Below are 14,997 nucleotides of genomic sequence, written 5' to 3' on the forward strand. Positions count from 1 at the left end.
AGCTTCTCAAATCTCCTCATAGCTCCTCACTGGCCAAATCCCATGCGAGGCTTTGTAAATTCCTGGAGCTCCACCCAGCTATACATGTCTCCCCTCTGTAACCCTCCCCAGATGTGTAATTCTCTGGGATCTCTGCGCTCCTCCAATTTCGGGCTTGTGCACATTCGCAAAGTTAATTGGCAGCCTTGCCTCAGCTCTGGAATTCCCTCCCCCAACCTATCCTCTTCTCTTCCCCTTTGGGATGCTGATTGAAGCTTTGGCCAAGCTCTTAAGCTCCTGTGTCAACATTTGTCCATGTGGGTCGATCCTGCAAAGCACGTTGGGACGATGTTAAAGGTGTCATATAAATGCAAGTTGTTGTTGTACTTACCACAAACCAATTGGCTTTCCTTCAAGTCTTTGAACAACTGCCCCCTCAGTGTTTTCGGATAAGCACAGATTGTCTCCTCGCTGATTCGTACAGAGCTGTTCTTCTTCCAGTTTAGCGCCCACCGCATGTTACAGTCACAGATCAGGAATTCAGAATTGAAATCTCTGGAAGTGAAAGCACACACTGGCGTTGGAATCAGAGCTGCGAAAGATGTTAGCTGGGGGGCGGGGTGGGGATGGGGGGGGGTGGCAAAGAGAGTGGAGAAAGAAACACTCCACGGGGGAGGAGCCACCAACCGTGGTTAACTCAAAAAAGATGGTGACAGCCTCAAAGTTAAAGAAAAAGCATGTAATTACGCAAAGCTCGGGGGCAGGTCAGAAGATTTGGCAGGATATAAAGAACAGCAAAGAAGGACTAAAAGATGAATAAGGAGGGGAATATCAGAGAAAGCCAGCTGGAGACAAAATACTTAGAGGGTGATTTTACCATCGCGTTGCGCCCGTTTTAGGCGATTGGGGCTGATTTTCGCGACCGGCGCCATTTTACGAGCACTGGATTTCTGGTGCGGTCAGTCTCTCGCTGGGAACGGGCGTGAGGCAGGTTAATGTATGGTAATTTATGATAATGCTATTTAACATCTGCTTAGTGAGCCCAGTGCACAACCATCCGGGCTCAGCCCCCCCTTTATGACATCCCCGGGAAAGGTTCTCGCTGGCGAGGAATAGACACGCCCCCATGAACAGTGAGCAGTCGCCTTGGCCTCGCTGGTGGAACCGGAGGTCATTGAGGACCTCCGGGGAGGCCGAGGGTAAGGGGCGGTGCCTGAGGCAGTTCCAGACTGGCATTGCCACCCTGGCAACTGGGCAATGCCAGTCCTGCACCTGGGTAATGGCCACCAGGCAGTGCCAGGGGACGGGGCTAATGGTGGCGGGGCCAGTGAGGGTGGGGCCAGTGTGGGTTGAGGCTAATGGGGGAAGGGGCAGTGGGGGCAGGGCCAATAGGAGGAGAGGCAATGGGGGGGGAAGGGCTAATGGGGGGGGCTAATGGGGAGGGGACGAATGGGGAAGGGGCCCACTGCCAGTCTGCAACAATCGGTGGGAGGAGGGGGGGTCCGGGGTCAGTCTGGACGATTGGGGAGTGGGGGGGTTGGCTGTATCTCAGGCCTCGGGCCCCCACATTTGCAGGGGGTGGGGGACCTGCTTCAGGCAGCCTGCCGCAGCAGGGGCCTGACAGCTCTCCCTTGTCTATCGGGCCCCTGCTACTGCTAATGAGCACGTGCAGCATCAGAGGCCTGCACATGCGCACTAGCTCCCTCTGCAGGCTTTTGGGCGTGTTAATCCCCGCCCACAGGCTTCTGCAGCGGGCAACAGGTTTACTCAGAATTGTGTGGGCAGTGTGCGTATCGGGGGGGGGGGGCCTGAAAACACACCCAGAAAACCACTCTGAAACTCTCCCAGTTTCAAGTCTGCCCGGCACCTAGAAAATAATGGTAAAATCACCCTCAAGAGTTTCTAAAAAAGAGTTAATAAATTGAGCAGTGTCCCGAGAGACAGTGAGTCTGGGGAGCGGATACTGGAAAACAGGAAAACTGGTGAATTGAACAGGTGTTTTCCATTGGTCTTCACAATAGGGGCATCATAGAATCCTTGCCGTGCAGAGGGAGGCCATTCAGCCCATCGAGTCTGCACCGACTCTCTCTGACAGTGTGCCTTACTCAGGCCCTTTCCCCCACCCTATCCCCGTATCTATCCCACACATTCACCCCGGCTAACAGGATACAAGTAACATCCCAGTAATAGCTGTCAATCAGGAAATTTTGGACGTCCATTTGGACGTTCAGAGACTATTTCCTCGGGTGGATGGAGCTATTACAAGGGGGCATAACTATAAGGTTCATGGTGGGAGATATAGGAAGGATATCAGAGGTAGGTTCTTTACGCAGAGAGTGGTTGGGGTGTGGAATGGACTGCCTGCTGTGATAGTGGAGTCAGACACTTTAGGAACTTTCAAGCGGTTATTGGACAGGCCCATGGAGCACACCAGAATGATAGGGAATGGGATAGCTTGATCTTGGTTTCGGACAAAGCTCGGCACAACATCGAGGGCCGAAGGGCCTGTTCTGTGCTGTACTGTTCTATCTTCTAAATGTGACGTTCCGGTGAGTTCACCAAAGTGAAGGGTACACAGACCTTTAACTCTTGGGAACCTGCCTCAGAATGGGGATGAGAAACGTATCAGCCATGATTGAATGGTGAAGCAGACTCGATGGGCCGAACGGCCTCATTCTGCTCCTGTATCTTATGGTATCATGGGTTAGATTCACAGCAAAGTTCCTGCTGCTTGGTCCTTGCCCGTGGGGTACAGTCAACAATCAGAAAAGACACCATCAGTCTGGCTTCATACCTCATAATTTTGTGTTCAAATTCTTCAATGGCTTTGCCCCCTCCCTATCTCCAGATCAACAAATGGATTAATTCAGCATTACTTTGAGATTTATACCTGCTGTGACCCTCTAAATAAAATTCACAAAATTAATTCAAGCCAGATGAGGGGGGGGGGGGGGGGGGGGGAGAGAGAGACTTTACTTTGTGTGTTTTTATTCTCTCTCTCACAGCCACAGAACCCACTGCCGTGTTGCCCGGTGTCACTGCAGCGGTTTATTGGCGCTCAGAGTTGTGACTCACTGCTTCCCACACTCTCTGACAGGTTGGCTAAGACAGGGAGGTCACTGCATTTGACATCAGCAGCAGTTGATGGCATTCCTCGGTGAAACATTTTAACATAGCATTTCAGTTCAAACCAGCTCCCCTCCTGTGGCAATGTGCCAAGACTAAATGTAATAGTCAGGTGAAGGATGCTTAAAGAGCAACGGAGGATTGGAGCAGGACATGCAATAATAATTCAGTCTACATTTTACAACCATGCATTCTGCCCTTGGCGTTACAGAATATGATACTGTTTTAATATTACTTCACTGCAAGTTGACAGTAAAACTTGGGCCAATTTGGAAAGCAGAGTGGAGCTGGAGCAAAGGCATTGCTCTGTCTTGGTGCAGAGCAGACACAGAGGTGTGACAGCACCATCACTGGAGGGAGGGCGTAACTACAGTGTGACATGTTTACATAGGGAGTTCCCATTATGTATATGAGGGCAAGACTTTCTCAATGCAATAGGCTGACACATATGGCTTTTGCTACCAAATAAACCTGTTGGACTTTAACCTGGTGTTGTTAAAACTCTTACTGTATTTACCCCAGTCCAACGCCGGCATCTCCACATCATGACAAAGCCATTGCAACAGGAATTAAGGTTTTGTTGATAGTCAGTGCACATAGAGGCAAGATTTTTAATATATTAGAAATGAAGCATGTATTCAAATAGTGAATGTACAATCACACTGGCCAATCATCTGTAGGATCACTTTGTGGGCTTTGGAGGGAAGTCGACGAGCTTGTTCACTTGGGGTTTATACTCCACCTTGCTGAATGCCCATGAACTGATCCAGTTCCGCCCACTGGAAACAGGTGTAATCTCCGCAAACCCAAGCAAAAGCGAGGCACCCGCCCGTACCCAGATTCAGCACAGTACAGGAGTCAGGAGGTCAGAATATTCCAACTCTAGAGCCCATGACTGAGGCTGAAAGAAGGGAAGGGAAGCAAGAGCATGAACCTGTACAATCTCCGTCATACTCACACAGCTTTTAGAGAAACCAAGGCACCAAACAGATCTGGGTGAAGGGTGGAGAAGATGTTTCCTGACAGGTTCCTGTGTAAATAACCAGCGGTTAGAAACTCCCAGAGCAACGTGACAATTTAACACTGGAAACGTTGAGAACGCAGCGCAGGGTTGTAGCAGCCCAAACCCCCATTCTGGTTTTCCAATCGCTCTGTGGCTTCACTCCTCGCTATCTCTGCAAACTCCCCCAGCCCTACAATCCTCCAAGATGCCTGCGTGCTCTAATTCCGGCTTCTTGTACATCCTCATCTTCAGGCTTGGCCTTCAGCTGTCTGGACTCTTAGCTCTGGAATTCCCTGCCAAAACATCTCTCTCCTCAGACATTCCTCAACACCAAACTCTTCAATCGTACTTTATTTCCCATCCTAATATCTTACTATGTGGCTTACTATCTAAATTTTGCTTCATAACCTTCCTGAGAAGCACCTTGGCTTAAAAGTTCTGTATAAACACCAGTTATTCCTGTGCTATTCCAAACAATAGTCAGTTTGAAGGGAATCTCATTCCATTGAGGTGGAGACAGAACAATCTATTATTTCTCAGAAGCAACGCGACAGCACGATGCACCAAGACTTGCGACACAGTTGCTGTGATGTATTCTGCACAGACAGTTGGGGCAACCTTTCCCCAATGTCCCTCGCTGAGCTCAGGATTCTTCTTGAGAAAGGATTATGACATAGAGAGAGGGGAACATAAAAGTGATCTCAAAGATCACAAGCCACTTGTTCCTCAGAGTTACCTCTACCTGCCCACCGGGCTTGTTCAGCCAAGATGAGGAATTGTGAGAGTGGTTTCCAGGCTCCCGAACAGGAACCACACCATGGAACATGGTATGGAGCAAGAAATAATGGGGGCTTGTGAGATAGGTATGGCAATAATCATGGGTGATTTTAATCTACAAATAGATTGGACAAACGTGACTCCTCTATTCAGAAAGGAGGGAGGCAGAAATCAGGAAACTACAGGCCAGTAGTTACCTTCACATCTGTCACAGGGAAAACGCTGGACTCTGTTATTAAGGGGTTTATACGGGGCACTTCAAAATCTCAGTGCAATCAGGCAGGGTCCACATGGTTTTATGGAAGGGAAATCACATCTGATCAATCTGTTGGAGTTCTTTGGGGAAGTAAAAAGTAACAAAGGGGAAGCTGTGAATGTGGTGTATTGAGGTTTCTGGAACCATCTGACCAGGAGCCACATCAAAGGTTACTCCACAAAGAGTAAGAGGTCATGGTGTTAGGGGTAACATATTAGCATGGGTAGAGGATTGGTTAACTAAAAGGATGTGGAGATGCCGGCGTTGGACTGGGGTAAACACAGTAAGAGTTTTAACAACACCAGGTTAAAGTCCAACAGGTTTATTTGGTAGCAAATGCCATCATTTGCTACCAAATAAACTGTTGGACTTTAACCTGGTGTTGTTAAAACTCTTACTAACTAAATGGAAACAGAGAATAAGCATAAATGGGTCATTTTCAGGATGTGCCGAATGGAGTGCCACAGGGTTCAGTGTTGGGGCCTCAACTACTTACAGTTTATTATCAATGACTTGGAGGAGGGCACAGATGTATAGATTACTAAACTTTGCTGATGAGGCAGGAAAGTGAGTTGTGAAGAGGGCAGAAGGAGTTTAAACAAGACGTGCAGAGGTGAAGTGAATGGGCGAAGTTTGGCAGATAGAGCATGATGTAGGAAAATGTGAACTGGTCCCACTTTGGTCGGAAAAAGAGAAAAGCAGGGTACTATTTAAATGGAGAGAGATGGCAGAACTCTGAGCTACAGAGGGATCTGGGTATCATGAATCAGGAAAAGTTAGTATGCAGGTACAGTAAGTAATTAGGAAGACAGCTGGAATGCTGGTGTTTATTGCAGGGAGAATGGAATATAAAAGTAGGGGAGTTTTATTGCAGTTGCTCAGGGTGTTGGTGAAACCACATCTGGAATAATGTGTACAGTTTTGATCTCCTTATTTAAAGGAGGCTATGACTGCATGAGAAGCAGTTCAGGAAGCTGATACCTGGGCTCAGGGGCTGATCCTGTGTGGAAAGGTTGAAGAGACTAGGCCTGTACCCATTGGAGTTTAGGAGAATGAGAGGTGACCTGATTGAGAGATATCGGATATAAGCCTCGACAGAGTGGATGCTGAAAGGAGAGACTCGGGGACACATTTTAAAGAGACGGAGATAAGAATATATTTTTTCGCTCAGAGGGTTGTGAATCTTTGGAACTCTCTTCCCAGGACAGCAGTGGAGGCAGGGTGATTGAATATTTTTTATGGCAGAGGGAGGAAGATTATTGCCTATAAAGGAAGTCACAGGATGTTCTAAGTAGACGGAATGTGGAGTTGATGTTCTGAATTGGTTCGACAATATAAAGATCCACTGACTCACTGTACAGTCACAAAAACCAGTGTACCAACCCACATTCATTCTTCAACTGACAACCGTGAGAAATTATTAACCAGCCATTTATCTGAGTGCTGATAGTGGGATCTCGCTGTGCACAGTTTGAGAGCTGTGCTGACCTCACACTCCAAATGTAACTCATTCGTTGGAGACGCTTTGGGACACTCTCAGGATGGTAACAGCATTATCTAAATGCAAGTTTCCTTCTTTTCTTTTCGACCCTTTCTCCAATGTTCCAAATTTATCCGTTATCTCTGGGTGAGAACCTCAGAGAGACCCCCTTCCCCACGCTGTTACATCACCCACCCTGGCAACCATTTACCCCAAAACTTAACCTCTTTGAAGGCAAACACCTGGGATCACCAAAAGGACACTGGCCTGAAGCAAGAACCCAAAGATAATGCCAGGGTGCCTGTGGGGATCACTAAACACAATCACAGAGACCATTCAGCTCATCATTACTATATCTATACACCTGCCCTTCCCCATTACACTGACAAATTTCTTGCCTTTGGTTATTAATTTTCTAAGTTATCATTAATCTGCTGTCATCGCTCTGTTAATCAGTGCGTTCCTGGTCATAACATCTTTACCTCATGCCAACCTCTGGTTATTTTGCCAATCAACTGAAATCTGTGTTCTCTGCTTCCTGGTCCACCTGTAAGAGGTTATGATTGACACGAGCAACATCCTGAAATGATTTGAACTGCTCCATCAAATCTCTTCCTCACCTTTTCTACTCAAAGAGAAACTAACCTGTCCCAGAGACAGAAGGTACACGGGCAGTAGCTAAGACTGAACCTACTCACAATTTAGTCAGGCTGGTCAGGCTCTGAAACATTGCAGGGTTCAGGCATCCAATTCTGTTATTGGAGAGGTCTCTGCGATTAAAAAGATAACATAATTAATAAAGAACTTGCACAGTTGGAATACAGGATTCAACAGTAAATGTGTTAAATCACATCAGAAAGGCTGGCCAACACCCACGGCACTGCTGACTGTACACCTCTGCTCAGTTCAACCTCAGCACTAAGCAACTTTCTCAAGTCCATTCCATCGGCGAACGGGAATTCTGAAGCTTAAAGACCAGGGTTGAAAAGCTGGGGCAGCGCGGGGTGCAGTACACAAAGTAACGCCTGACAAATCTAGCAGAGGTTCTGAGCAAAGGCTATCTCTGCAGGAAACGTGTTTGTGGGTTTTCCGAAATGGAGATGCCATACGGGATTGTTTCTCAATCCAAGGAAAACTGGGTGCAAATTCAGCTTTTGTGTGGAAGAGAAAGGGATGGGAAAGTGGGCTGCACGCACACAAAGAACAAAGAACAGTACAGCACAGGAAACAGGCCCTTCGGCCCTCCAAGCCTTTGCCGCTCCTTGGTCCAACTAGACCAATCGTTTGTATCCCTCCATTCCCAGGCTGCTCATGTGACTATCCAGGTAAGTCTTAAACGATGTCAGCGTGCCTGCCTCCACCACCCTACTTGGCAGCGCATTCCAGGCCCCCACCACCCTCTGTGTAAAAAACGTCCCTCTGATGTCTGAGTTATACTTCGCCCCTCTCAGCTTGAGCCCGTGACCCCTCGTGATCGTCACCTCCGACCTGGGAAAAAGCTTCCCACTGTTCACCCTATCTATACCCTTCATAATCTTGTATACTGCACACTGCTAAAAGGAATTTGGGAACATGGAGAGGAAGCTGGTTCCAGGTAGAAAACACAGAGTGGAATTTTACCGGCACGTCTGCCCGAGGTTCGTACGATCTCACCCGAGCCCAACAGAGAATGCCATTCTCCGAGCCTCGACCGTCCCCAGAATCGGGGCAGGCGTGTCGGTAAACTTCCAGCCACAGAGTGCCGTTCCATGGATGGGAAGGTTGTAAATAATGGTGCCTCCAGGGGTCAGTGTTGGGACTGCTGCTCCTTAACAGATACAGAGAAACGTGGACAGAGTGAGGAGATGTGCAGGGGGAGGCGATGGCCGAGTGGTATTATCGCTCGACTATTAATCCAGAAACTCAGCTAATGTTCTGGGGACCCGGGTTCGAATCCCGTCACAGTAGATGGAGGAATTTGAATTCAATAAAAAATATCTGGAATTAAGAATCTACTGATGGCCATGAAACCATTGTCAATTGTCAGAAAAACCCATCTGGGTCACTAATGTCCTTCAGGGAAGGAAATCTGCCGTCCTTACCTGGTCTGGCCTACATGTGACTCCAGAGCCACAGCAATGTGATTGACTCTCAACTGCCCTCCAAGGGCAACTAGGAATGGGCAATAATGGCCAGCCAACGACAACTGTGTCCCACAAAGGAATAATAGACAATTCAAAGCTGGGGAACACTGTAAATTGGATGCAGGAATCACAGTGACCACAGTTTAGGGGGGGTCTAGTTGGTGCCAGATAAAATTTCATGTGGCCACGTGGAAGATGATCCATTCTAGGATGTGGCGGGTTTGGGGGGGTGGGGATTGTGTGTGGGGTTGTGTGGGCGGTTGTGGGGGGCGGTTGTGGGAGGCGGTTGTGGGAGGCGGTTGTGGGTGGAGTTGTATGGGGTTTTGGGGGTGTTGTGTGGGTAGTTGTGTGGGTGGTTGTGTGGGGGTAGCCACTCTGGAGTAGAATGAGAATTACTCACAGTCGTTTAAGGGCCGGAAGTCCATGGAAAGCCCCAGGTTGAACGGTGCTGATCAGGTTATTCTTCAGGTCCCTGCGGGAAGGAGAGATACACCAAGGAGATCAGAACAAATCCGCACAGATCCCCTTCAAATCCAGCAGATTCCCGAAGCCCCCTCTCCCAGTCACTCAGATATTTGTGCTTTAGTGTCAATATTCCACCTTTGAACACTCGTGTGCAGCAGCTTGGAGTGTTTGAAACCACGGCTCTTACTGAGATTAGGAAGTGACACAATAAACTCTGTGTAAAACAGCGAGGTTGGACCATTCATTGCACACGGTGTCAATGCAGGAAGATGCAGCAGATCCTCAATGTTTCACTCCATCCTCCACATCATCCAATCCATGTGTCAGCCCTGGCCGGACAGATTCCCACCCCATCAAACTGCCCTCGCCTTCCCCTGAATTTTACCACCAATAAACAGAGGAGTTCAGGCTGAAAGGGCAGACGGTTTTGGATTGAATTTTGCTCGCAGTGGTTTCACCTTTTATTTCTGGAGGCTCCGGGATAATTCCCAAGGGTTGGAAAATCGAGGAGCCTCTCTCGTGATAGTCGGGCCCGCATTTTCCCTCGCACATCGACTCAGCTCTCCACCTCTCTCAGGACTCACAGCTTGCTTTTCTTTCAGCCTCTCGTTTATGTACTTAACCTAACCTGACCTCTGACTGCTCTCCTGGACTTCTTAACCTCTCGCCCTCCGACCTCTCTGGCTACTGCAATGCAGTGTCATCATTATCTGTGTTGGCAGTGTGTGCCGAGGCCTATGACCTCTGCATAGACCCCGGACTGTCAGTCTGCTATCTGACATTGCCCTGTGACCTTCACACTGTGTGATCTACTGCCACAGTTCAGAGGGTGACAGCTCACTTCATGTGAAACCCTGACTGCAGCCCATCAGCCAGGAGACCCCGCCACACACCGCCAAGCTTTAGACAGCCTGGTCCCGGGGCTGGCTCCTCAGACAAGCCCCTGCCTCAAGACTCCCAGTTTGTTCTTGTCTCTGAGACACGAGGTTCTTAAAGATCCCACGGCAAATCTTTGAGAAGAAAGGTAGGCAGTGTCCTGAGCAATATTTATTGCTGAGATTACCTGGCCGTCACCTCACTGCTGTCTGTGGGATCTTGCTGTCCAATGCATTTACACCAGGGACTGCCCTTTACAAAGTATTCCATTGGCTGCGAACTCTCTTCGGGTGCTCCATCGGTTGTGGATTAATAAAAATATAACTTCTTTCTTTCTGAATGAGCTGAAGGGAGTGTTTTACAAACGGGGGTTGCTGGTGTTGTGAGTTGCCTTGGAAAGGCTGTCCCACTGAAAGCGCATCTATCGGGGGGAGTGCAGGGAGACACGTTACTCTCCCTGGGTCCGATCAGTAGGTGAACAGGTGACCAGGAAGGTTAATGTTCACAGCAGGATGTGGGTGATGGGAAAGGGCCTTGACGAGAGGGGCGAGATTCTGAAATTCATTCTCCACAGTAAGCAGATATCCAGACAATGACAAGTGGCCTCCTGTGTCCGACAGACTGCTGTTTACTCAGTTGTCCTGCAGACACGTCTCCCATTACCACCGGAATAGAAACACTTGCTCCCATTGTTCCAGCGCAGCTGCCCCACTGGGCGGGGAGAGAGGGTGGCCATTTCCCTCAGCTCCTGAACCCACCCCCTGTATCTGGGGGACAGAAAAGCGGAAATAGATTTCTGTTTATGCTCAGTACACCTGACGCACTTCACAGCCACTCAAGTGCTTCTCAAATGCACTCACTGTTGTGATGTAGGAAATGCAGCAGCCAGTTTGTACACAGCAAGATCCCACAGACAGCAACGTAATCACGACCAGATGAAACTTTATCAGCGAGGGATGAATCATCACTAGAACTGGGAGTTCCCTGAGCTGCATAATATCGGCCACGGGATCGGAGAGGCTACATTGACACTGAGAGTGTAGCACACACACACACACACACACACACACACACACACACACACACACACACACACACACGTCAGCCCAGTAGGTGAACAGGTGACCAGGAAGGTTAATGTTCACAGCAGGATGTGGGTGATGGGAAAGGTGACTGCAACTCAGATTCTTCTTACTAAGGGGTGAAGTTACTACCCCCCGAGACACAGCGGACAGCATAAAACAGCCACCATGTGCCTCTGCTCAATGTGCGACACTTCCACAAGACTGAGTGTTTGTGCAGCTTGTAGCAGTGCCTGTTAGCAGGGGGGAGCAGAGTGTTTGGGAGGGTCCTGTAGACCAGCATTGCTCTCTTTCCCCTCTCAGTTCCTGTCACACACTGTTAATACTGAGCAGAAACAGGACACCCTTTAACAGCCAGGCTCAACATCCCTTTAAAGACCACTTCCAATGACTTCCAATTAAATTTAATGGCAACATTTTCATTACAATTTCCCCCTCGGGATTTAGACTTTATTAAACGGTGAGGCTTGATGACTGAAAGCACCTTGAACATTCACAGGGTTACTGAGTGACAGTGTGAGGGAGCTGGATTAACATCAGGAGAGATACAGTCAGTAACATAGGGTGCTGGGGGAGAGGGGTTACTGAGTGACAGTGTGAGGGAGCTGGATTAACATCAGGAGAGATACAGTCAGTAACATAGGGGGCTGGGGGAGAGGGGTTACTGAGTGACAGTGTGAGGGAGGTGGATTAACATCAGTACAGATACAGTCAGTATCACAGGGTGCTGGGGGAGAGGGGTTACTGAGTGACAGTGTGAGGGAGCTGGGTTAACATCAGTACAGATACAGTCAGTAACACAGGGTGCTGGGGGAGAGGGGTTACTGAGTGACAGTGTGAGAGAGCTGGATTAACATCAGTAGAGCTACTGTCAGTAACACAGGGTGCTGGGGAGAGGGGTTACTGAGTGACAGTGTGAGGGAGCAGGATTAACATCAGTAAAGATACAGTCAGTAACACAGGGTGCTGGGGGAGAGGGGTTACTGAGTGACAGTGTGAGGGAGCAGGATTAACATCAGTAAAGATACAGTCAGTAACACAGGGTGCTGGGGGAGAGGGGTTACTGAGTGACAGTGTGAGGGAGCTGGATTAACATCAGTAGAGATACAGTCAGTATCACAGGGTGCTGGGGGAGAGGGGTTACTGAGTGACAGTGTGAGGGAGCTGGATTAACATCAGGAGAGATACAGTCAGTAACATAGGGGGCTGGGGGAGAGGGGTTACTGAGTGACAGTGTGAGGGAGCTGGATTAACATCAGTAGAGATACAGTCAGTAACACAGGGTGCTGGGGGAGAGGGGTTACTGAGTGACAGTGTGAGGGAGCTGGATTAACATCAGTAGAGATACAGTCAGTATCACAGGGTGCTGGGGGAGAGGGGTTACTGAGTGACAGTGTGAGGGAGCTGGATTAACATCAGGAGAGATACAGTCAGTAACATAGGGGGCTGGGGGAGAGGGGTTACTGAGTGACAGTGTGAGGGAGCTGGATTAACATCAGTACAGATACAGTCAGTAACACAGGGTGCTGGGGGAGAGGGGTTACTGAGTGACAGTGTGAGGGAGCTGGATTAACATCAGGAGAGATACAGTCAGTAACATAGGGGGCTGGGGGAGAGGGGTTACTGAGTGACAGTGTGAGAGAGCTGGATTAACATCAGTAGAGCTACTGTCAGTAACACAGGGTGCTGGGGAGAGGGGTTACTGAGTGACAGTGTGAGGGAGCAGGATTAACATCAGTAAAGATACAGTCAGTAACACAGGGTGCTGGGGGAGAGGGGTTACTGAGTGACAGTGTGAGGGAGCTGGATTAACATCAGTAGAGATACAGTCAGTATCACAGGGTGCTGGGGGAGAGGGGTTACTGAGTGACAGTGTGAGGGATCTGGATTAACATCAGTACAGATACAGTCAGTATCACAGGGTGCTGGGGGAGAGGGGTTACTGAGTGACAGTGTGAGAGAGCTGGTTTAACATCAATACAGATAGTCAGTATCACAGGGTGCTGGGGGAGAGGGGTTACTGAGTGACAGTGTGAGGGAGCTGGATTAACATCAGGAGAGATACAGTCAGTAACATAGGGGGCTGGGGGAGAAGGGTTACTGAGTGACAGTGTGAGGGAGCTGGATTAACATCAATAGAGATACAGTCAGTAACACAGGGTGCTGGGGGAGAGGGGTTACTGAGTGACAGTGTGAGGGAGCTGGATTAACATCAGTACAGATACAGTCAGTAACACAGGGTGCTGGGGGACGGAGAGGGGTTACTGAGAGTGTGAGGGAGCTGGATTAACATCAGTTCAGGGACAGCCAGTCCTGCTGGCTCCCTTCAGTTAAAAATGATGTTGTGATGTATTTGAGAAAGAACATGGATTGTTGCTTGATTAGAATCAGATGTAATATCGCAACAGTGACTGAGGTTCCGAATCATTTCACTGGGTCTAAAACACTCCTGGGATTGGGAAAGGTGCTATAGAGATGCAAGTTCTTCTTCCTTTCAGACTGGCCGGTTAAAGGTGCAGGCCTCACTACTCAGGCCAGTAGCACAGGGAAGCGGAGCAGACCAGGCAAGGCAGCTTTAAGAAGCTCCATGTTTCACAATGTGCAGCTGGAATCTGGGACTGCGAGCTCGACTCCCACACGTCAAGGAACTGCACAAAACAATTGGAAACATTTTATTGGGTGAAAGTTTAATGTAAAGCAGCTGCTTAGTCATGCAGAAGACGTGCGGCCCACACTGGCACAATGTACTCAAGGCATGGGGAGGAGGAGGCCATTCAGCCCCTTTAACCCTTCCAGCCCGCTGTGCATTCACTCTGAGTAGGTTTGCTCTGTCCCTAAACACCCTACTTTCCTGCTTTTAGTCCATTCCCCTCAATACCCTCAGCCCAAAAAAGCCTCTTTCAATCGCAGTATTGTAAGCAACAATTGACGCTCAGTGTCCTCAGCTTATTCTGGGGGGAGGGGAGGGGGGTCTGTCCCTCTGATGCCCCGACCAGAGTTGATCTACCCTCTGCTTGGCTATCTCGGTCAGACCTTACCCTCAGCCTTCCGAAGAGGATGCACGGCATCGTGTGCCAATAATTTAACTCTTTACAGTGTGTGAAGTAAATCGCTGCCCTGAAGGGCTTTGTGAGGTCTGAGGTAACATCTGGAGTCCACGGGTGTGAACTGACATCCCGTCAACAGGACAAGGGGGCCTGCGGAAGTGTGAGGGGGGACAGACTTCCTGTCGTCTTCCCAGCGCCTGCACGCAGAGACCCAATTTGGACAGAAGCAAAACAGTCCAGTTTGTGACTAACACCTTCTATAAAACCTCCCAGATATTGGGATGGAATGCCTGTTTCAGGATAAGTCTGGGATGACAGCAAAGCTGTGCCCAGAGACAGCAAGGCCTCGTTGTCCTGGGAACAGAGTTGGCTGGACATTTTGTGAGTGCCTCTCACTCCAGTCCCCACTCCTGTGTGTCAGTGACGCTGTCTTTGGGAGCGAGACCCCGGTTCACGATCAATACTTTTCTTGTTGGCTTAATGGGAAAAGCAGTCAGGTTGGCCGAGCCCTAATCTCCCTCCCTCCCTCCTGCTGTTCCCCGCCATCATTAGAACCCAAAATACAGACGCCAGCTGCTGCTTTGGCCTCCCATAAATTACCTGGTGAGGCCTCGGGCCCAACAGGGCTCTGGAGTAGAGAGTGCGGTGACTAGCTGTCACTGAGGACTGCCGTATGCAGGCTGGGACAACACACACACAGACACACACACGCACACACACACACACACACACACACTGCCCTCCGCAGCTATAGAGGGGCTGACTGACTGGCACTGCCCGGAG

At 49.2% G+C, this 14,997-nt stretch overlaps 1 protein-coding gene across 3 annotated transcripts in view; it reads right to left on the reverse strand.

Annotated features, from left to right (window-relative positions):
* The window catches only part of adgra2 (adhesion G protein-coupled receptor A2), a 240,667-nt gene that overhangs the window by 60,043 nt on the left and 165,627 nt on the right, over positions 1 to 14,997 (reverse strand). For all 3 annotated transcript variants that reach the window (XM_078239650.1, XM_078239651.1, XM_078239652.1), the window contains 4 exons: positions 9,145 to 9,216; positions 7,320 to 7,391; positions 4,064 to 4,135; positions 371 to 534 (listed from right to left, as the gene is read on the reverse strand). In XM_078239650.1, the coding sequence (XP_078095776.1) occupies positions 371 to 534; positions 4,064 to 4,135; positions 7,320 to 7,391; positions 9,145 to 9,216 (380 nt within the window). The remainder of the gene's footprint in view (positions 1 to 370; positions 535 to 4,063; positions 4,136 to 7,319; positions 7,392 to 9,144; positions 9,217 to 14,997) is intronic.

The sequence above is a fragment of the Mustelus asterias genome, chromosome 22, assembly GCF_964213995.1.
Source record: "Mustelus asterias chromosome 22, sMusAst1.hap1.1, whole genome shotgun sequence".
Taxonomy (NCBI): domain Eukaryota; kingdom Metazoa; phylum Chordata; class Chondrichthyes; order Carcharhiniformes; family Triakidae; genus Mustelus; species Mustelus asterias.